The sequence below is a fragment of the Tachypleus tridentatus genome, chromosome 7 (assembly GCF_004210375.1).
Source record: "Tachypleus tridentatus isolate NWPU-2018 chromosome 7, ASM421037v1, whole genome shotgun sequence".
NCBI lineage: Eukaryota > Metazoa > Arthropoda > Merostomata > Xiphosura > Limulidae > Tachypleus > Tachypleus tridentatus.
Window position 1 is genome coordinate 37,660,414 of NC_134831.1, and position 22,479 is coordinate 37,682,892.

At 32.2% G+C, this 22,479-nt stretch overlaps 1 protein-coding gene across 2 annotated transcripts in view; it reads left to right on the top strand.

Annotated features, from left to right (window-relative positions):
- LOC143255454 (unconventional myosin-XVIIIa-like) overlaps positions 1 to 22,479 on the top strand; it is a 100,117-nt gene that overhangs the window by 56,795 nt on the left and 20,843 nt on the right. For both annotated transcript variants that reach the window (XM_076511154.1, XM_076511156.1), the window contains exons 18-24: positions 7,316 to 7,444; positions 8,006 to 8,149; positions 8,520 to 8,609; positions 16,643 to 16,762; positions 17,331 to 17,448; positions 20,653 to 20,783; positions 21,242 to 21,396. In XM_076511154.1, coding sequence (XP_076367269.1) covers positions 7,316 to 7,444; positions 8,006 to 8,149; positions 8,520 to 8,609; positions 16,643 to 16,762; positions 17,331 to 17,448; positions 20,653 to 20,783; positions 21,242 to 21,396 — 887 coding nt within the window. The remainder of the gene's footprint in view (positions 1 to 7,315; positions 7,445 to 8,005; positions 8,150 to 8,519; positions 8,610 to 16,642; positions 16,763 to 17,330; positions 17,449 to 20,652; positions 20,784 to 21,241; positions 21,397 to 22,479) is intronic.

The following is a 22,479-nucleotide window of genomic DNA, read 5'->3' on the forward strand; positions in this document are numbered from 1 at the left end:
CGACGGTTCAGGAAGAGCGAATTAATTCTGAATTTATATTATTATACTTTGCTTTACGGCTAGCTAGTTAGCTCTCTGTACTTAGCTGGCGTAACACCTCTTACAAGCTGACATTTCTCCGACGGAGATACCTAATATTCTTGTAGAAATGCTAACGTTCGAAGTTAATTCACTGAAGTTAAATAATTTGTAAAGTTCGAAATCTGTAAACATTCCTGGTCAAATATCTATAGTTTCCCGATTAATAAACGTTAATCCTACTTGTAGCTACCGGGGCTTATAGTATACCAACTCTCGTAAACCAACAGTATTACGAAAACTGTCTTTTGTCGCGTTGATTTATATACGTTTGGCGAGGTCCTCGAAAGTTCAGTTGGCAACAGTATTTTACTTGCATTGTGCATTGTTAATTCTTACCCTCGAGAATCTTGTACAGATTTAGAGAATAGGCGGGAATTTCACAACATGTATTTAACACTATAAGTTGCATGCATTTCTAAATATATATTTAACTAAAACAAACATCGATATAAAAATAAATACAATAGCAAATTTGTTACAGTTGTGACTGCTTTACAGGTATCAGTATATTCATTTTTCATTTCTGTAATATACCACTTTGATGATAAAAAACGAATTTTATTTTTACAATTATTCTTCATGTTACTAATATTATTTTTAATATAATATTTGTTTCACATTTAAAAGTAACGTGAATCATCAAAATAAGTTCCCATAACATCTTTATATTACGTTTTATAAAGTTCTTGAGTCATTTTTAACTGTGTAAGACCCTAATATAATTTAGGTGTGTGAATGAATAATATGACACTGCGTCTAATTTATAATTCATTATTATACAGCAAATCAGCTGGTTAATGATTATATATTTTCTTTTCACCTAAGTTATTTGGAAATATAATCTATGACAGTGCTTGTGTTGTGCTTAAGTAAGCTGATATCTGACAGGAAAGTAAAATGTACGTTAAACAGATAATATTTCGAAAATGTTATGCAGCGAATAAATCGAACACGGACAGCAAAGAAAAAAAAACACAATTTAGCAAATAAAATAAATTGGTATTCAGAATAGTGTTTAATGTATTTTACCAATCGTCCAGTCATTTAGATTCGATTCTGAGTTGACTGCTAATGAAATTAGAAAAGGGTGTTTTTTCTAAACTGTCGACACAAAAGAGGAACGGCAAGACGTGTCATATACCACAATTACATATAAGAGTCTGTATGCGATATCTCATAATGACAGTGAGACTTGTGATATACCATACTTACATATAAGGCAAAGGGTGTGTGTGCGGTATCCCATAATGATAACGAAACTTATGATGTACCACATTTACATATAAGACAAAGGGTGTGTGTTTGATATCCCATAATGCTAAGTTATGTATGCCACTGACTGTTACAGCATTCATATACACTGGAGAAGTAATACAGGCTATTAGCTGTTGTCGTTTGTAATATTTGTTTTATATTTATGGCGAAGATACTAATTTTGAAGTACTGATAAGACGTAAACAGCATTCATGTCGAGAGTACTGACTGTCACAGTTACATCGCATCAACAGAATACCAGCCATAAGTTTAAAAAATATACGTTACTTCAAAACAGTTTATAGAATGGTAAAACTATTAGCTGTCAGCTACGACACAAGTACAGTTGTATGGTTTTTGAGTAAATGAATGTGTTATATCATTTTAATTACACTTTGAAATGGCCCTCAGTGAGACAGCAGTATTTCGATTTACAGTGTTAAAATCAGGGGTTTGATTCCCTCGTTGCACACAGCAGGTATCCCGATGTGTCTTTGTTATAATAAAACACACACTTTGAAATATCACTTCTTCTGATTAACAATTAAAGTCAACTGAGAAAAGTAAATATTACCCCAACTAAACCTCCTTTCACTTTGCCACACAAGTTCGTAGAAGCCTAGCTAGTCTTAAACTCTAGATTGATATACTGATAATGTTAGAAAAACTGTTTTATTAAATAAGATTTGAATACAGTATTCACATACTATTACAAAGATTATTTAAATCGTAATTTCTCAACGACCTAGTGGCCAATCCTTAACGTAATATTCTGAAGTTAGGATGCTTGACTCGCAGTTTGAGGGTCGTGGGATCGAACCCAATCACTGAATATCTACGTCTTTTCACCCCTGGGAGCGTCATAATGTGTCTGGCAGTCTGTTAGAAATAGTAGCCCAAAAGTTGGCGATTATTATTATTGACTAACTGTTTTCACACTAGTCTCTCGCTATCAAATTGAAACTTCTAGCGCAGTTAGCCCTCGTGTAACTTTGCATGAATTGAACAAAAAATATATATATACACAAATTTAATATAATTTGTCGGTTACGCGACTTCTGTTTGTTGTAAAAAATTTTGACCAAATGTCTTAGTGGTATTGTATTATCTTTTTATTACGGTTTTGATATTAGAGTATTATTTTTACAGTATTTCTCTGCGTCCCTGACAGACGTAATTTACGAACTAACGTTTGCGTAATTGCGAGAATGTGTTTGCTATATTGACCAGTAAAGGTTGTTCACCATAGTTTTCCTGTTTCGCTGAAGGATAATTTCTTTAATACTGAATACGCTAATCTTTCTCGCCGGTACACTGGCACATGGTTATTATTAATATTATTGGAGTTTGGCCTTTTCATGATCACGTTTCCTACCTAAGCAGTTTGTTTTCAGTGTGACGGTGTTCTTCCTCACGCTTAACTTGTGTAATATAAATAAGATTTTAACGTAGTTTGAGTGCATTATACGATAGCGTTGTAAATGTGAGGACATTTGGAGAATCCATCGGTATGACGTAGTAAACAAAGTTAGTTATGGGTTTGCTGTTATTTTGAAACAAGCACGTTAAATTCGAAACTTCCCAAACTTTGTGAAAGTTGGATTTCCATGTACTTTATTTTATAGAATATTCCCTGACATACACTAATGTCGTAAACACAGTTTTGTTATTCATTGTATAATATACGTTGTCATTTGGCCGTCTGTTTTGTTATTATATGCTAGGTCATCGCCTCCAATACAGTTAATAATCTGCAAGGTGTAAAGTGTTGTGAAATTTATATAGTTAGTTCTTTATAATTTAACATTCTTCTCATTGAAACTTTTTAATACGCGATTTCACTCTACATCGGCGAACAGAAGCACGCATTGTTGTTTGTGGTGTTTCTTTCTATTGAAGAAGAACTAGCAGTCTTGACCTGGGTCATGGTTAATTATTTATTTAAAACAATGGATCAAGCCAGTCGTAGGCCCGTTGTGTATAATTCTGTAGGGTTTCGTCTGTTAGAAGGAAAGTACCGTGTGGAGGTGAGGTTTTATTAACACACGTTGCCCTCGCACGCAGAGTTATGAGATTTTCCATGATATATGATATTCGCGTTATAATTTAACTTTATAGTTCAAGTTACTAGGGAATGTTTTCCAACATGTACTGGTTATGCAGTCATGTACAGTGATCATATCAGTAATAAGTATAAACTGTACATAAAGATGCGTTATACTAAAACATTGGTTAAACTGTTTAATTGGAAGACCAAAGTAAGAATATATCGTTGAAAAACAAAACGTTGTTTTTTCAATTTTTCTTAGATATTGTACACTGGATAGCTCTAGGTCTTATTTTGTGTGTTAAATATTTATTTACTTTTGACGTTATAGCATATCTGAAACTGTTATAGCATTTTGAAACTGTTATTCAGTATTTACAGTTACGACAGAAAGCGAGCGTCCCAAGTGGTTTTTTGCTCATAACTTAAAAAGTATCACGAGTAGGCTGAGAGAAGTATTGTGCATTATAAATATTATGTTAACACACATTTACATAAATCTTTTTGTAAATCAAACGACAGATAAACTGTTTATAAACAAATAACCAAAAATAGGAGGGGCAGAAAGTGTTCGTGCAGTTCAGAACGCGTGAGAAAACCGATATTCCCGTTAAAATTTTGTGTAGTTTGGTGAATAAACTACATTATACTATTCCAAAACTAGACAGTGGGTTCATAATTATTGGAATTTAGCCAGCAAAAAATGTACTTCCGGCAATTTGGCACCATCTCCGTCATGATTTGCTTGGTCATCATGGCGAACAGGAAACAACTGTCCAGTGATTTAAAAATCAAATTATTGTAATATACAAGTCTTGTGTGTCTCTTTCCAGTATTGCTACACAACTTAATATGCCGAATCTACTGTTCAAAGTATAATTGCCAAGTTTAAGCTTACAGGATCAACTGCTAACCTTCCTCATTTTGGACACCCCACCAAAATTCCAGAGAGAACCAAGAGGAAGGTTCTCAAAGAAGTTAGTAGGAACTCTCATTTAGCATGGAATGACATACAGAAACTGGTAAGGGAAATTGGGGTTGAAGAAAGCACCTCTACAGTTATGAACATGTTACGCTCTTCTGGGTTCAAAGAATGCTGTCCTCGTAGAACTTCATATTTAAAGCCTGTTCATTTAGAAGCATGATTGAGGTATGCAAGAAAGCATGTAGATAAACCCTTTACCTTTTGGAAGAGTATTCTTTGGTCAGACGATACTAAAATTGAGCTTTTTGGTCACAATGATGTTCGCAATATTTTCGATAAGAAGGGAAAACTAAATCTTCCAAAGAACATCGTCCATACAGTTAAACACAGAGGTGGCTTGATCATGCTGTGGGGTTCCTTCAGCTCTTCTGGTGTAGGCAGACTTCACCTCGTCAATGGAATAACGAAAAGAGAAGAGTATGTTGATATATTAGGCACTTATATCAAGAATGATGCTCGGAACTTGCGGCTTAGGCGTCGTTGGATCTTCCAGCATGACAATGACCCTAAGCACATTCTGGAGTGGCCATCGCAGTCACTCGATCTCAACCCAATTAAAAATGTTTGGCATGAGTTGAAGACCAGGGTTCATTAGCATCATTCGAAAAACTTCCAAGAGTTGGAGGCCTTCTGTAAAGAAGAATGGAAGGAAATACCAGTCGAGTACTGTCAAATGATCATGGAGGGCTATGAGGAGAGATTACGCCAAGTAATTCACCTGAAAGGCTATACAACTGACCATTAAAGTAGATGCATGAACACTTTCTGCCCCTTTTATGTTTGGTTATTTGTTTATAAACAGTTTATTTGTCATTCAATTTATATAAAAATATATGTAGATGTGTGTTAGTATAATATTTATAATATACTTTACTTTCATTATCCTAATCATGATACTTTTAAGTTATGCGGAAAAAACTACACAGGACACAGTGGTATGAACACTTTCTGTCGTAACTGTACATATATATATATTTTTTAAGTGCTGGTTTGTTTTCAGCATTCACATACTTAGCAAGTTGATTTGGGTACTTGTTCAAAAATTTTTTTTGAGATGTAATATAATTATCAGAAAATTTCACACTGAAAAACATTTAACAGATTTTAGTAAAATAATAAACATACAAATAAAGTCTAAATGTTTCACAGCACACACTCATATTTAAACAGCTGACCTCCTGTTTGGATAATAACATTTATATCAAATTTTCATGTAGTATGATCCCACATTTTTATATATATATATATATCATTTACACAACCACTGCACTCCAGGTAAAAATATCAAGATGGGCTCATTTTATAAAGTTATTTGTAAAAACGTTTTTTATAATAGCCAGGTGTTAATTTTATGTACAATTACTTCAAGCGTTATAAAATGTCACATTAATTTCCCAATTTGTAGCTATTCCATTATAATTTGAATCTTATAAGAAGAATTTATGAAAGTTGGTAGGATGAATCAGATTTGAAACCAGTTTTTGTATACTCCTATTTGTTGGATTTGTACATAATTTCTTACAATCATGCCACTTTTGCAAAGGAAAATGAATACCTGTTAGTAAAATTTATTAGACATGGTAAGGCTGACTATATGAACATGAGAATTTTGGAGAAACAGTTTGTTCTTTGTCAGGGATTGCAAATTGTTGGACATTGATACTCACTATAAGAACATGAATACTTAGGAAAATTGCTAATTCATTCTTCTTTAGGGGTGGTTGAGTACCATATAGTATGTCTATGTGTGAATATAGATACTTTCAAGAAACAGTGGTTCATTCATCTTTAAGACACTAATCATATGGAGGGTAAAGAAAAGAAAAAGAACTTGTAATGGCTAGAGATGAAGAAACTGATTGTATGAATGAAATTAATTTTTGAACACTGTTCTTCTCTTTTTTCCTCAGGATATACGAGTGAAAGGTACTGAGACTGTTTCTATAAACCAAATGACATTTATCTAGATTTTTAGCATAATTTGTGACAATTAGGGATTAAAAAATTATTGTAATATTCATACAGGAACATGACAAATGTGAAATTTGTATGAGAAGTAGTATTAAAATAAATGATATAAGCTAGGCATTGGTATTTCATTATTTTTATGTATGTAAGATGTACTTCTGTATTTATAAATGAAGTATTAAAATTGGATTTTAGTTTTATTTTATTAATTCTTGTCATTTAGCTATTGTATACATTTAGTACAGGCATACTTTTCTTAAACAATATTCAGATAAAGGTGTAGCAGTTTGTTATCAAGTCCAAGTTTATCACATAGGTTTCAAAAATGCATCTTTGTGTTGTACTCGTTAATTTTGGTAACAAAAAAGTAAAAGCTACCACTTCTGTAAATGGAACTGTAACTTCTAAAGAATGTATATTTGCTGAGATAAACCTTGAGAGTTTATGTCATTTGAGAAATGTTTTCATTGTGTTTTTTGATATGAACTTTGCTGTATGAAAAGATAATATTGCAAGTAGGTTACTTGAGTCTTATGATTTTTTTGTGATTTGTTTTTTCAGCTGGTGTATACTTTAGTTTAACTATAAGATTCTACCAAAATAAAATGTCCTTAAATTATATACTTTTAATTATACCTTCGTATTAGCAAGAATTTTGCTTAAAAGTCATATTACAAGGTGTTTTTTTTACTGATGAATTGGAGCTACAACTGAAAACTAACATTTTGTGAAATATTATTTATTCAACATTTTTACTATTGATCTCAAATAATTTTTGTATGTAGATTATTTGGTTTGACAAGACTATGCTACAGGTAGTTTATTTAAAACCATTAATTTTTATTAATGTATAATTTTTTTTGTCAGTGAGTCATGGAGACATTGTAACTAAAATCCCTACATTATACATTTATGCTAATCTTTTGTTGGTAGATTGCTTGGTTTAACTAGAAGTCTGTTTTGTTTCTGTTGATACTTAGATCTTTCTACGAGCTGGAACTCTAGCTCGACTGGAAAACCAACGTGATGAGAAGCTTCATGATATGATTGTGAGGTTTCAGACTCACTGCAGAGGTTATTTGGCAAGAAGCAAGTTAAATAAGTACAAGGTAAGTTAACAAATAGTTAGAAAAATAAATCTATTCACTAAAACGTTATTGGTAGAACTGTGTTGCTTGATAGTATAATAATTTTTTTAAAGTTTTGTACTTGTTTTTATTGTGAATCTATACAATAAAAAATTACAGAAGGTTTTTTTTATTAATGCACATTTTTAGAGCCTCTCGTTTCTCGTCGTCAGAATGTATGTGTAAAACCTACCAGAAATTGAGTTAGTCTGTTGAAGAAAATTGTATAAATTTATTAGTGACTGTACAATCTGCTTATACAACTCAAGTGTAGAGAAACAGTATTAAAAGTTTTGCACTGTCAAATATCAGTTTCAAATAGTGAATTGTTATCACTCAAGTTTATGTCATTGTATTATGGGATATTTTGTACTGAAAATGATAATTATTTAAACTAATATTAACTGTATGTGTTCCCATATCTAAGGGTGATACTGAAATGCTTAAAAACTAAAAGTGAGCTTGAAAACAACTGAATTCAGGTTTAATCATGAACTTATGTTATCAAGTGAAATAATAGAAGTGTTTGAAAACTTTTTTCAGGTTCAAGATATGGCCATTAGATGCATTCAGAGGAATGTTCGCAAATTTCTAGAGGTAAAATCTTGGCCATGGTGGCGACTTTTTGTTAAGCTAACACCTCTTCTAAATGTGCATCGTACAGAAGAGGAGCTTCGTTTAAAGACTGTGAGTCTCACATGTTGGGAATAATAGGTTCACTTATTGTAATAAATACATGTCTATATTTTCAATCAGGTAACATTGTTATAATAGCTTTCATAATAGTCTCTTTAGACTTAAAAGACAGTATTCAGGAAGTAAGACTTTCATTCCTCTTAAACATAACATGTTTACAAAAGAAAAAGAAAAGCTCAAAGGTATCAATCTTGTATTTTTGTACCTACTACTAAAATCCTTGTCTGAAGAGAACTATTCAATTCTAGCTTTTTATCTTTACCATGAAAATTCAATTTTATCTAAGGATGTTTTCTTCTGTTCTAACACACTGAAGTCGTTAAAGAAATGCAATGTGAACTGAAATAAATTTTTTGTACAGGAAGAACTGGAAACTTTGAAAGCTAAAACTTTGAGACTTGAAAAGGAAAGGAATGAACTAAAACAAACAAATGAAAAATTAGAAATGAAGGTGAGCAAATAATTGTTTAATAACATTCCTGCATTTTAAAGTATGTGATATTAGGTTTTATCAGGAGTGGTTTTGGTTTAAATGTAATTAATTAATAATGCTAATTGTTGTTATTTTGACTGTAATTTGATTTCACAGTTTGGTTAACTTTTAAGAGAAAATAATGTCAACAACAGTTTCCTTTTGGGAAATGATACTGTTCAAATGATAACATGGATAACTTGCATTTTTCATTTCTTCTGGAACTGAAACAAAAGAAATGAGATTTCTTGAATGATTTTACAAGATTGGCATACCTTCAGCAGGTAAGAACTGGGTCTTATACCCATCTGTTAACAATCTAATAGACTTGTCTTATTTATGTGGAACTGATACCTATCTGTTAGCAACCTGATAGACTTTTCTTATATGTGTGTGGAATTGATAACCATCTGTTAACAATTTCATAAATTTGTCTTAGTTATGTAGGAAGGATATCCATCTGTTAGCAACTTGAGAAATTTATCTTGTCCTGTAGGGATGATACCCACAATTTAATATTTTGGTAGATTTTTCTCTCATAGATAAAGAGGTTGATACAGATCTTTCAACATCTTATTAAATTAGAATTGTCTCACTATTCTGGGACTAACAGTCATCAGTTAAATAACTTGGTAAGGTTGGACATTCTTTGCTTTTTTTAAAAATAAATTGTTTACAGTTCTTTAATTAATAGATAGCTGTTCATTCTTGTTGTGAATAACACAGTATGTCATCTACAAAATTATGTTTATAAGGACTGAAGTCTGTTATGTTGTATGATTACTTGCAGTTGTAAAGCATTATGTAGTAACTGAACAGTGAAGTCTGATTACTGCTTTGTGTAAGACGTTATATAATAAACACTTAAGTATGCTATTTAGCTTGATTTCTGCTAGTTGTAAGATGTTATATAGTAAGTAAACACTGAAGTTTGTTATTTAGTTTGATTACTGCTGGTTGTGAGGTATTATTTTGTAAGTACATACTGAAGTTTGTTATTTAGTTTGATTACTACTGGTTGTGAGGTATTATTTTGTAAGTACATACTGAAGTTTGTTATTTAGTTTGATTACTGCTGGTTGTGAGGTATTATTTTGTAAGTACATACTGAAGTTTGTTATTTAGTTTGATTACTACTGGTTGTGAGGTATTATTTTGTAAGTACATACTGAAGTTTGTTATTTAGTTTGATTACTACTGGTTGTAAGATGTTATGTAGTAAGTAAACACTGAAGTCTGTTATTTTGCTTGATTTCTGATGGTTGTAAGTTATTATCTAGTAAGTAAACACTGAAGTCTGTTATTTAATTTGATTACTGCTGGTTCTAAGATGTTGTTCATTAAGTGAACACTGAAGTTTGTTATTTAGTTTGATTCCTGCTGGTTGTAAGATGTTATGCAATAAGTAAACACTGAAGTTTATTATTTAATTTGATTACTACTGGTTTTAAGATGTTACGTAGTAACTAAACATTGAGGTCTGTTGATTAGAATTCCTGCTGGTTGTAATATGTTATATAGTGAGTAAATACTAAAGTTTGTTATTTAGTTTGATTACTGCTGTTTATAAAATGTTATGTTGTAAGTAAACACTGAAGATTGTTATGAAGTTTGATTACTTCTGCTTGTAAGATGTTATATAGTAAGTATATACCAGAGTTTGTTATTTAGTTTGATTACTGCTGGTTTTAAGATGTTATGTAGTAAGTAATCACTGAAGATTTTTATTTAGTTTTATTACTGCTAGTTTAAAGATGATATGTAGTAATTAAACACTGAAGACTGTTATTTAGCATTATTTCTTATGGTTGTAAGATGTTATGTTGTAAGTAAACACTGAGGTTTATAATTTAGTTTGACTTCTGCAGGTTGCAAGATGTTATGTAGTTAGTAAACACTGACGTTTGGTAATTAGTTTGATTACTGCTCATTGTAATATGTTATATTGTAAGTAAACACTGAAATATTTTGTTTAATATGATTTCTGCTAGCTGTACGATGTTATGTACTAGTGTAAACACCAAAATTTTTAATTTAATTTAATTACTGCTGGATGTAAGATGTTATGTAGTAAGTAAACACTGAAATCCCTTATTTAGTGTTACAGCTGTTTGCAAGATGTTATGTAGTAAGTAAACACTGAACTTATTAAATTTGATTACTGCTGGTTGTAAGATGTTATGTGCTAAGTAAACACCGAAGTTTGTTATTTAATTTGATTAATTGTGGTTTTAAAATGTTATGTAATAAGTAAACACTGGTTTCTAATTTAGTTTGATTACTGCTGGTCATAAGATGTTATGTAGTAACTAACACTGAAGTTTGCTATTTAATTTGAGTTGTGCTAGTTGTACAATACTATGTAGTAACCAAACACAAACATCTGTTACTTAATCTGATTACTGCTGTTTGTAAGATGTTATGTAATAAGTAAACACTGGTTTCTAATTTAGTTTGATTACTGCTGGTCATAAGATGTTATGTAGTAACTAATACTAAAGTTTATTTAGTTTAATTACTGCTGGTCATAAGATGTTATGTAGTAACTAATACTAAAGTTTATTTAATTTGATTACTGCTGGTTGTAAGATGTTATGTAGTTACTAAACCCTGAAGTTTGTTTAGTTTGATTACTACTGGTTTTAAGATGTTATGTAGTAAGTAAACTTTGAAGTCTCTTAGTGTTACTGCTGGTTGTAAGATGTTATGCAGTAAGTAAATGTTGGTTTGTAATTTAGTTTGATTACTGCTGATTGTAAGATATTACATAGCAAGTAAATGCTGAAGTTTTTATTTAGTTTGATTACTGCTGGTTGTAAGAGTTATGTAGTAACTGATACTGAAGTTTGTTATTTAGTTTTGTTATTACTAGTTGTAAGATGTTATATAGCAAGTAAACACTGAAGTTTGTTATTTAGTTTGATTACTGCTGGTTGTAAGATGTTATGTAGTAACTAACACTGAAGTTTGTTATTTAGTTTTGTTACTGCTAGTTGTAAGATGTTATGTAGTAAGTAAACACTGAAGTTTGCTATTTAATTTGAGTTGTGCTAGTTGTACAATACTATGTAGTAACCAAACACAAAAATCTGTTACTTAATCTGATTACTGCTGGTCATAAGATGTTATGTAGTAACTAACACTGAAGTTTGTTATTTAATTTGAGTTGTGCTTGTTGTACAATACTATGTAGTAACCAAACACAAACATCTGTTACTTAATCTGATTACTGCTGGTCATAAGATGTTATGTAGTAACTAACACTGAAGTTTGCTATTTAATTTGAGTTGTGCTAGTTGTACAATACTATGTAGTAACCAAACACAAAAATCTGTTACTTAATCTGATTACTGCTGGTTGTAAGATGTTATGTAATAAGTAAACACTGGTTTCTAATTTAGTTTGATTACTGCTGGTCATAAGATGTTATGTAGTAACTAATACTGAAGTTTATTTAGTTTAATTACTGCTGGTTGTAAGATGTTATGTAGTAACTAACGCTGAAGTTTACTATTTAATTTGAGTTGTGCTAGTTGTACAATACTATGTAGTAACCAAACACAAAAATCTGTTACTTAATCTGATTACTGCTGGTTGTAAGATGTTATGTTGTAAGTAAACCCTGAAGTTTCTTATTTGGTTTGATTACTGCTGTAATGTTGTAACTAAACACTGAAATATGTTTTTTAGTCTGGTCACTGCTAGTTGTAAGGCATTATTTAAGTCTGAACACAAGTGATTATTGTGTTAAATGTTTTATTATAAAACAGGTAATCATGGAAGGATAGCAAATATTTCATGGAATAAATTTCATAAATCTGTGTCGTGATACTTGAGAATAGATTTAATTTGGTTTTGGTCTGTTGTATCTGTCGAGATTGTACTAGTGGAGTTGTTTTGAATGTATCTGCAGTGTTCTTAATAATGTGGAACGGTATTAGTATACAGGGGAATTTGTAGATGTTGAATAATTATCTTGTCTTCCTACTGGGGACTTGAAACATTACGTAAATACTTATAGGTGGAAACGTTATAATGAGAAGGGAGTATTATAGGATTCATGCTTGTGGTAAAGTTTAAATAAAAACATTATTGAAAGTACTGAAACTATCTAAATGTTCATTACAGAATTTTGCTTGCAAGTACGAATTAAATCTGATTCTTTTACTGTTTCCAGATGTTTTAGACAGGACTATGAATTGGATCTGGTATTAGTGTACAAATAGTATATTTGATTTAACGATACTACTGGGATATCGGGTCAAAATGTATCGTGTTCTATATCTGGATATTCTAGTCTATGTTGTTGGTTTTGGAACAGAAATATTAAAAATGTCGTGGTTTGCACTAGTCCGTCGACGGTTATAGCCGCAGAATGAAAACGGTATGCACAGTCGACCAACTTTATGTTTGTTGGCAGTTACTTTGAGATGACAGACGGTTTTTTACAAGCTTCAAGTTCAAGACGGGTCGTTGACCTAGACCTGGGAGTTAGTTTCGGATTGTTAGGAGAATTACCGGCAGCAGTTGGCTCAACATCAAAAACTTTTTCTGGCAGTCAAATCTTTCATTTTTACCCCTAAATGCGGTTCCATGCAAGTGTTATCAGTTAAAAATAAATACATTTTCTGCTATATATTTTCTTCTTGTGATGAAAACTTGTACCAGTTTTGCAAAGACGGATGCTCATAAAACATAAAGCTATATATGGAAAGGATACTACCCTTTTGGGGATATTTGTTACGTAACTTAAGTGATCCTTAGTGTCCACCTCGTGCACTTGATATACCAGTGTCTCGTCCTGTTGTTGTTATCTGTCATTCTGTTGGGTTTGATTTAGGCCGAAACGTAACCAATTTTCATTGGGGATAAAAGAAGGCATTTGTATGGTACAACTTATTGTTTTTGTTGTGTTATAATAAAGGCTATAGCTTATATATAAATAAATAAAATTGTTCATGTTTGAGTAACTCTTGCTTGTTTTAATGTCTTATTGATTTCGATGATTATATGCAGCTAACCCGACCTTCACGCGCTTCAGGTTCTGCTTGGCTACTAATCAGAACTAATTGAGGTCCAGGGTTGTGAATACATTCTTGTGGTGATAGGCTAACTTCCAGGCTATCTTTGGATGAACGAGTTGCCGAGCTCGACAGCTTTAATGATATTAGAACTTTCTCTAACGTTTTGGCCGCAAGCCATCAACAACACTTGACAAACATCTCGTGTCAAGAAGCCTTGGTCTGGTTTTGTTCCTGGGTACAATATCCTTTATGAACTTCCGTAAAATATGGCTCAGCCGAAAACCGAATCAAAGAACGAGAGAGAGGTGTTTAAGTTTGTTAAGCAAATTCATGCGTAATTCTTTTATATTTAGTAGTGGAACACAGATATAATTTTTGTTTGTACAGTAGGAGTCATTTTCAGCTAAGACAGCTTTTTTTCTTAACAGGGTGGTTGGCCTTTGGAATGGGTTGCGTTCATATGTGGTGGATGAACTTAATTTAATATTACTTACTACATATTTCAACGATAATTATAAGGGCTGGTTTTGAGTGTATTATTTTAAAGTTTAGTGTATTGGATGGGACAGCCGTATTTATAGTGAAAGTGAACACATTTTCATGAAGTTAAACAAAATCACAAGGAAAGACTGCGTTAGAAACAGCAAATCCAAACATCTGACTAATTATATTAGTTTGTTATAACTTAAAAAAACAAGCCGAAACAATGAACTTAAATAATAAATAAATTAAACAATACATGTATATAGTTCAGAGATTAACCGAAGGGGGTTTATCAGATCAGTATGAACACGTATCAGCAGAATGTGCGAAAACACCCTTTGGGCTGAACGAGCAATATCGGGCCTGTAGTAGCAATATTTAGAAGTACAAAACGACTGTCTTGTAAACGTATACAGTTAAATTACAAGGATGAAACTTATTATCACGCTACACACTTAAGTTGGGGGGGGGGTGTTGGCTTTACTAAAATGTTTTTCTTTACTGCACAAATAGCTTTTGATTTTCCACTTTAACGCTTTTCTGACAAGTATCCCATACGGAGGTCGATGCTTGTTCGTACAAGATGTTATGAATAAAAGTTACTCCTACGTTACACCATAGTTTATTGTTCAGAGAATGTTGATGTTAAATGGACGTATAGCTGTTAAGTATGTTCAAATTACCTAACAGATTAGTATGACTTTAAGATATTTCTAAAATACAAAGTGTAGTTAACTCTTTCTTGTTCTAATGAAATCTTTTTATTAATGCAAGTTTTTGTATGATTCGATCCTTTTTGTTGTGTACGAAAAACAACAGCCAGAAAACAATATTACACTATTATAACGGAGGGTGTTTTTGATTTAGTGTTGACGCTTTTTAAGAAGAATAAAATATTTATGTTATGTTTTCAATTTATAAGAGAATTTCTTAAATTTTTTCTATTGTTTCAAGCTTAACTGCCAGTATACATGTCTTGTAATAATGTTTATTTTTATTTAACAAAAGTTTTCACACAGCTAGTGAAGTCTTAATTTTCTTTTTGAGCCAGCAGTGAAACACCGATAAGAGTAACAAATAGATAGAGTTTCTTGGGTTTTCTCTCCATCCTGTGTGAATTGACCTACATTCTTTTTAAAGCTGTTTCTGCTCCTTCAAGAAGGCCTGTTTATTGTTACTGTAAATTTAACTGCGGGTAGCAAGCAGTTAATAATGTATTTTAGAAGCTCGTGTCCGAGATTTTGAACACTTGCCAAAACTCCCGAGGTTCTTGCCTCGCCTTATTGGCTGCAGGGAGAAAGTGTTGCAGCGTCTCGCGTGCGTAGCACGTTTTAGCCGACGGCCTCTGCGTTTGCAGTAGACTTGGAAAAATAGTGTGTTTAAAGTAGTCTCATGTGTATGACAAGAAATGACCACAAATCTAAGATTCTGTGGCGTTAAGCGGTAATCTTCGAATGTTTACCGTGTTAACTCCACTGAACAGCCATGCCAGTAACACAGTCTTTGAAGAACCTAGAAAATGGGGTTGTAATACATCCCGAGGAGCAGGTTACTGCAATCAAAGAAGTAACGAAGTATCAGGGTAATTTTGTCAAAGACCGAACACAAATTTGCGAAATTGATGGCAAAGCGATTTTGATACATAATGATTGTTCACAAACGGAAAAGAACTGTGAACCTATCAGAAGTTTTTCAGTAAAGGAGCATAACATAGAATTAGATCCACCAGGACCCATATCTACCAATTCAAATGAACCTAACTGTTTAAACACAAACTGTGGGAAGGCATCTTTATGTTTCACGGATATTCCATCACAAGTCATTCAGAAGTGTGAGACTGGTAAACCCCTTTCAGGAGTTGGTCATTCCAAAGAAAAGAAGAATTCAGTTGATCTTAAGATTGTGAATCTTCAGAAGAAGGAAATAGTCTCGGTAAAGCTGAATAAGAATGTAACTATCAAAAATGAAACTTGTGACGACATGAAGACCAAGAGAAAGAGACAGCTAGCCTTGCAAACTTATAATGGAGCTCGAAGGAAGTCTGCTGGTGAAAAGGGAGGAATTCGCACCATTGACCTCAGAGAGTTGAAAAGACAGTTCAGAAAGGTTGAAGAATTACCTTCTAAGTCTAACGTTGGTAAACAGAATGACACCAAACTAATCAAACAACCTAGCAAAGAGGCAGTAATAACTTCCTTTATATATGGTCAAAAAGCAATGAAAGAATCCAGTAGTGTATTCCGACAGTTGCCTAACAGTTATCATACTGCTAATCCATTGAAAGTAGCCAGTTCTAATACTGGTTTGTGTTATTCTACAGTATCATCTTCAGACACTTCCAGAACATTTATTGAAAAACTTAAAACATACAATTTACAACCATTTAGGTCTAGCTATATAGGTAGTCAACATTGGTGTTCTAAGTCTGTTGGACTTGGCAGGTGGAGGCTGAGTGGATCTTTAGACTTCCTTCCAAACTCATCTAACTGTTCTCGTTTCTCTCAGGTATCTGAACTCTGGGCAGATCTCAATGAAGAACATTCTGCAGCCACTCATGCTTCAGAGATGTTGGAAACTGAAACATCAGAAAGAATGAAGTTAGAAAAAGAAATTCAAGATATGCAGGTTAGTTGTAATATTTTATATTTGAAGGATTATTAGGTCTAGGCTGTGTTCATAATGGGTGTATACAGTTCCTATATGACAATGAAGTTAAAAACTACACTTTAAATTTAGAACTAGTGAGGTCTTAGTTCTAGTTTCTCAATGCACTGATTCAGTCTTAACAGTTTCTTCACCCTACAGTAGTGGGGGGGTCTAAATTCATAAGTGCATATATGAAAAAAGTATATTGTCTAGCACACAAACAAAGTAGTTATGACCATGGAGACTTTTTTGTATCCCATCCCATGTGCTTCTTAAATTATTAGTGTTTGACTAAGTAAATCCTCTTCTGTTATATAGTCTTATTTGTTCTTTTTAGCTGGTAATAACACTTTTATGTCTGTATCTTTTCTCCACCAGCTGTTGAAGCTTGTATGTTTAACACCAGCTTAATTTTAAGAAGTTATCTTCTTTTATTGTTGTGAACTATTACAGGATGCTATATAACCTGGTACCAGTTAATCCAGAATTTTTTTTTCTTCAGAGTTGTCTAAGAATTACATTAACTTAGCTAATGAATTTGTTTCAGACACGATGCTCAGCAGTCCAACAACGGAATGATCAGATGGAAATGGAGATGATGGAGTCTAGGATGTATCGAAGTACCGAACTGAATGGAGAACTGTCAGATGAAGATGGAACAGGAAGTAAATACTTGTTTTTTTATGCTATTCAGAAGTTGAGAATGGCATATTGAAATGTTCTATCTGACAACCATATGTTGTTACATAAGGCTCTGTCATAAAACTTTCATATCTGAAGCACCCCTTCAATACTTAAACTAATGCATGAGATGATGATTTCCCGAGAGTCCATTTCTACAGATCTATGGGTGCTACATCTGGCAACTTGATTATGTGTCCTGATATAAAATTGCATTAATACTAGTTTCATTTTTCAACTGCTTGAGGTATGGGGAGGTTGAAATGATGTTTCGTGGAAGAAACCTGTAACTTGATTATGTTGTGCACTGTTGCATGGTACAGTGAAGGGCTGTTGCCACTAACCTTTGTGTTTGCAGGTTCTCAGCTCTTACAAGATATGGCACTTTGCATCCCATGGCTGAGGTATGACTTGTTGATCCATATTCCTTTGTTTTCTGAGGCCATTATACATAAGACATATCTGATATTATAACTTCTATATTTCCACTCTGAACACAACCTTATGACTTGAGTGTATGAATATTTTTAGTTAGAAAGAATTGTTACATACTCTTCTCACTACTAACTTAAGGCTAAAAAATGTCAAAGTTTAGTTCTGGCACATTCCACCAAGAATTTATATTGGCTATGGGTGCTTCATGACTTAGAGAATTTCTTAATCAAAATTTTTTTTAATGTAATGTACGTAACCCTGTAGTAAGCTAATTAAAATAAATATTTGATTTAGTACTGCAATGTTTTCTAATTTAGTTTTTCCACAACATAGTGTAATGATAATAGCTTTGTCTAAGCATGAGTAATTTTCATCATAAAGTGGTATATCCTGTTAAAATAATCAGATTGTGTAAACATTTATTAGCCCTTACTCTTGCTTGAGTATTATTTGATAATAAGAATATATAGCTTATAATAAATCAGGTAGTAATCTCACAACTCAAAATGGCTGATACTTATTCTGATTACTACAAGAAACATAGTAGTAATAAGGTAGCTTTTGTGATTTACAACAAATATCCATTGATATTTGGCATATAAATAACCATAGTAGTCATTTTTAACTTGTAATAACTGGTACTAATTTTATAACATGCAATGCAATTTCATGTAAATCTTATGGCTTGTAGGAAGTGTAGTTGTAGTTTGGTATATAATGACACTGAGTGGCTATGTTCTGAGTAAAATTAATTTGGTGTTGGTGTTGTAGCTTTTAAAGAATCTGCTAGTAATTTTATTGCTTTTATATTTTTCTGGTAATAATTGTAAGTTTAAAAATACTTTTCAAATTGTATGACTTATAAGGTCAAAGTTACTTCCTACTTACAAGGAGGCTGAATGTAAGTTTACAACTACAGGAGAGAGCAGTAGTTACTTATGGCTTACAAGGAAGCTGAGTGTAAATTTACATGTATAGGGAATCCAGTAGTTATTTATGGTTTACAAGAAGGCTAAATGCAAGTTTACAGCTACAAGGAGCTAGTAAGTAATTATATGGTTCAAAAACACCTGCTGATAATAATATGGTAAAACGAGGTTGCAAATTTCATTTGTTTAAGTTGGAAGAAATAAAGTGAGTCATGTCTTCACCTTGTCTTTCAAAATTATCTTATAATTACAGAAGCAAATAAATTTTGACATCCTGCATCATACAAAACCAGTTATCATCCAATATTAGAAGTGTAAAACTGTGACATCTCTTTGTCTTACCTTGAAAACCAGTTATCCAATGTGAGAAGTATCAGACTGTTACAAGTAACAGAAGTTTTTAACTGCGAGAATATAAAACTATGACAACACTTTGCATCACCTTATCAATGATTTATTATTATACTACTGAAAAATGTCGCCTGTGATATTTCCACAAAAACCTGTGTAATATTCTCCTGTGCTTGATATTTCAGCACTTAAATCATGACTAGAAAGTTTTACTTTATAGTTATTGCAATCAATGCATATTGGTAAAAAAAAAAAGGGGAACTTTTATCATCATAAAAACCTTTAATAATCATGAAATAAAAGGGGTTGACATTAGAGAGACGTGTTTTGGATGAATGTAAGGGAGTCAGTTTTAGAAGGTTGGTGTAATAGTGACAGTTTTTGTTTTTTGGAAATTAGATGTTAAAATGAGCTTAAATTTTATGAAGTACATAAAATTTCCTGCTATTCAGGAAAGACAACTTTTAAAAAGAAGCAAACTTAGAAAGATTTGGTAAATGTAATCTAAGTGAGTGAACAAATACAAAATAAGCTGTTATAACTTTTAGGGGTTTGATAAACATTTGCACCCTGGAGACTGAACGATAAATCTGAAGATCTACACCACTGAAAACCAAGTTTCGATACTCGTAGGATACAGCACAAATAGCCCAATGTGTAGCTTTGTGTTTAATAAATGAAATTTATATATATAATTGTTTCAGAAGAGAATGCCACATTGTGAATTGACAAGTGTTGTCTTTTTTTTTTTTTTAATGTTATAGTAGACATAACTTTGAAAACATATTTTATCATTTATATGGACAGTAGTAGTTTGTGAATTTACTTCAAGAGAAACAACTTGGTCACTAATCATGACCTTAAGATTTTTTAGAAATATTATATGAGCTTTTTTTTTTACTGTTTTTACAAGCATTCAAAAATGAATGCTCAGGCACTCTTTTAAAAATATCTGACAGAAGTTATTAGCTGTCAGTAAATAATTTACAGAACTATTGTCAACAGTAACTTTGTTGACTTAAACACTTACTTTTTGTTCCCTGTAATTTTGTAGACTAGTAAATATGAGTGAAGGTGTCAATTTTTTGTGGTACTGACATAAGTAACAATTTTTTTTATTATCTGAGAGTGGTCCTAATGTTCTTAGGTACATGGTTGTGAAAGTACACTTATCACAATATTACATGGAAAAATTGACCCACGTTGTCATGAAATAACTAGTGTAATGACATGGTTTAATATAAAATAGCCAACAAGGAATAGACTGTTGACATCACTTATGAGCAAAATGTGTTGATAAAGACATGTTTGTTAACTTGCTTTCGTTAGGTGGGAGTTTGTAAATGTTAATTAAGAGTGCATTGTTAGAAGTTTAATTGTGGTTTGTACAAGTTACTGCTGTTAATGTCAGTGTGGCACATAAACTGGAACAACCCTGGAGTTCAAAACTTATACTAATTTTTGTTTATGTAGGTGGCTCCATTTACAAACAGAAATATGAACACATGAAAAGAGAATTGGAGCTTACAAAAAGACGCTTACAACAGCAGCATGAAGAAGAACTGGAAACACATATGCTGGGAAAAAAAGCTGTAGACAAAAAAGTATGTGTTGTTTCTAGCACTGTTTCATTATCACACCAATATCAATAGTAACTTGCATCTGATACATTAGTTAGGCACTCAAATTTCCAATATAAGAGCCATTATAATCTTTAAAATGTTTGAAAGTAGATTATGCCATCTCAGGTGACATCACTGCAGATAACTTCACTGATAAGGAAGCATTTCAGTTATATATTTCTGATTGACTTTTTCACACTTGACTAGTCATGGTAGTAAAGTTTAGTGATTGTTTTGTTACTTAAAATATTTTTATACTTACAAGTTTAGTTGTTATTCCTATGTGAAGACGTTCTGTATACTTCTCTGTCTATTATATTATATAATTTTATATAACTGTTTGAAAGATTCATAACTAGTGTTGCAATCAGTATGTTAGATCTTGTGTTGCCAGTACTAGGCTTTTTGTTTGTTAGCTGTCTAGTTTTTTATCTTTATAGTTAGCAGAAGCTTTAGAAGAAGCAGAAGAAGAAAGAAGAGTAGCTAATCAGTGGAAAAGAAAAGCTCAAAAGCTTGGTCAAGAAATGCAAGACCTTCGTCTTCTTATGGAAGATCACATGAATCGAAATGCTGACTTGGAGAAGAAACAGCGAAAGTATGATTTCATGTTAACTGAAGAGATTCACAGTTATGAAGTGTTTATATTGTAGTACTTAAAATACCTTATAATCACATAAAAGGTAGGAGGTAGCATAAATGTGAGACATCTGGGGGCCATCATTTTATCTAGTAAGTAGGATATGTAGTGCATCTATTTGATATTTTGTATCGAGTTTTACTACATGTCAGTCTAATATTTTAAAATAAATTTCACTACAGAACTATCTATCTATCTATTTATTTCCTTCAGATGATTTTTCTGTAGACAGTATGACATTATTACAAATTTCAGGCTGTAAAAATTCCTCTGGGGCCATGGAGAAGGCAGGAAGAAATTGATTAAGAATGGGGGTCCTACATACTGTCCTTCCCAAGGGACCATGAAAATGGCCTTGGTGAGTGAAAGTAAAATCAAGTGTCATAAAAATGTGTCCTTCCCATGTCAAATATTTCACAAGTGCATTATTGAAGAAATTGATTAAGAATGGTGGCCCAACACACTAGTCCTTCCCAAGGAACCACAAAAATGGCCTTGGTGAGTATAAGTAAAACCAGTGTCATAAAAATGTGTCCTTCCCATGTCCAATATTTCACCAGCACATTATTGAATGGCCAGTTTTGTCACATTTCTTTGGTGGCTCAGTCCTTGGTTCATAATACGTTTGTATCCCCTAATTACAGTAAAATTTATTTTAAACCTTGGTTAATAAAAACATAATTCAACTATATTTATTAATTTTGTAATTGTTAATAATTCCATATAATAATCTAAAACCATACATTTTCTCTTTATCATATTTCTAGCCACCTGAATTAGTTAACCTATAAATAACTTGTTTCTGATGCACTAAAAAACATTTTTATAAGGAAATTTAAAAAGAAAGTTGTGGATTTTTTTTAACTTACTTATTTTACCTGGTATCTGCATGAATAATAGGTATGTTTGGTGTTTTATGGTGCAAAGCAACTACAATATCTGTGCTGAATAATAAGTAGGAACAAATAATGGGTATTTCTGATTTTTAAACTACTGACTTAAGTATAGTTTTTCTTAATTTGTAACTGCTATCTACACGAG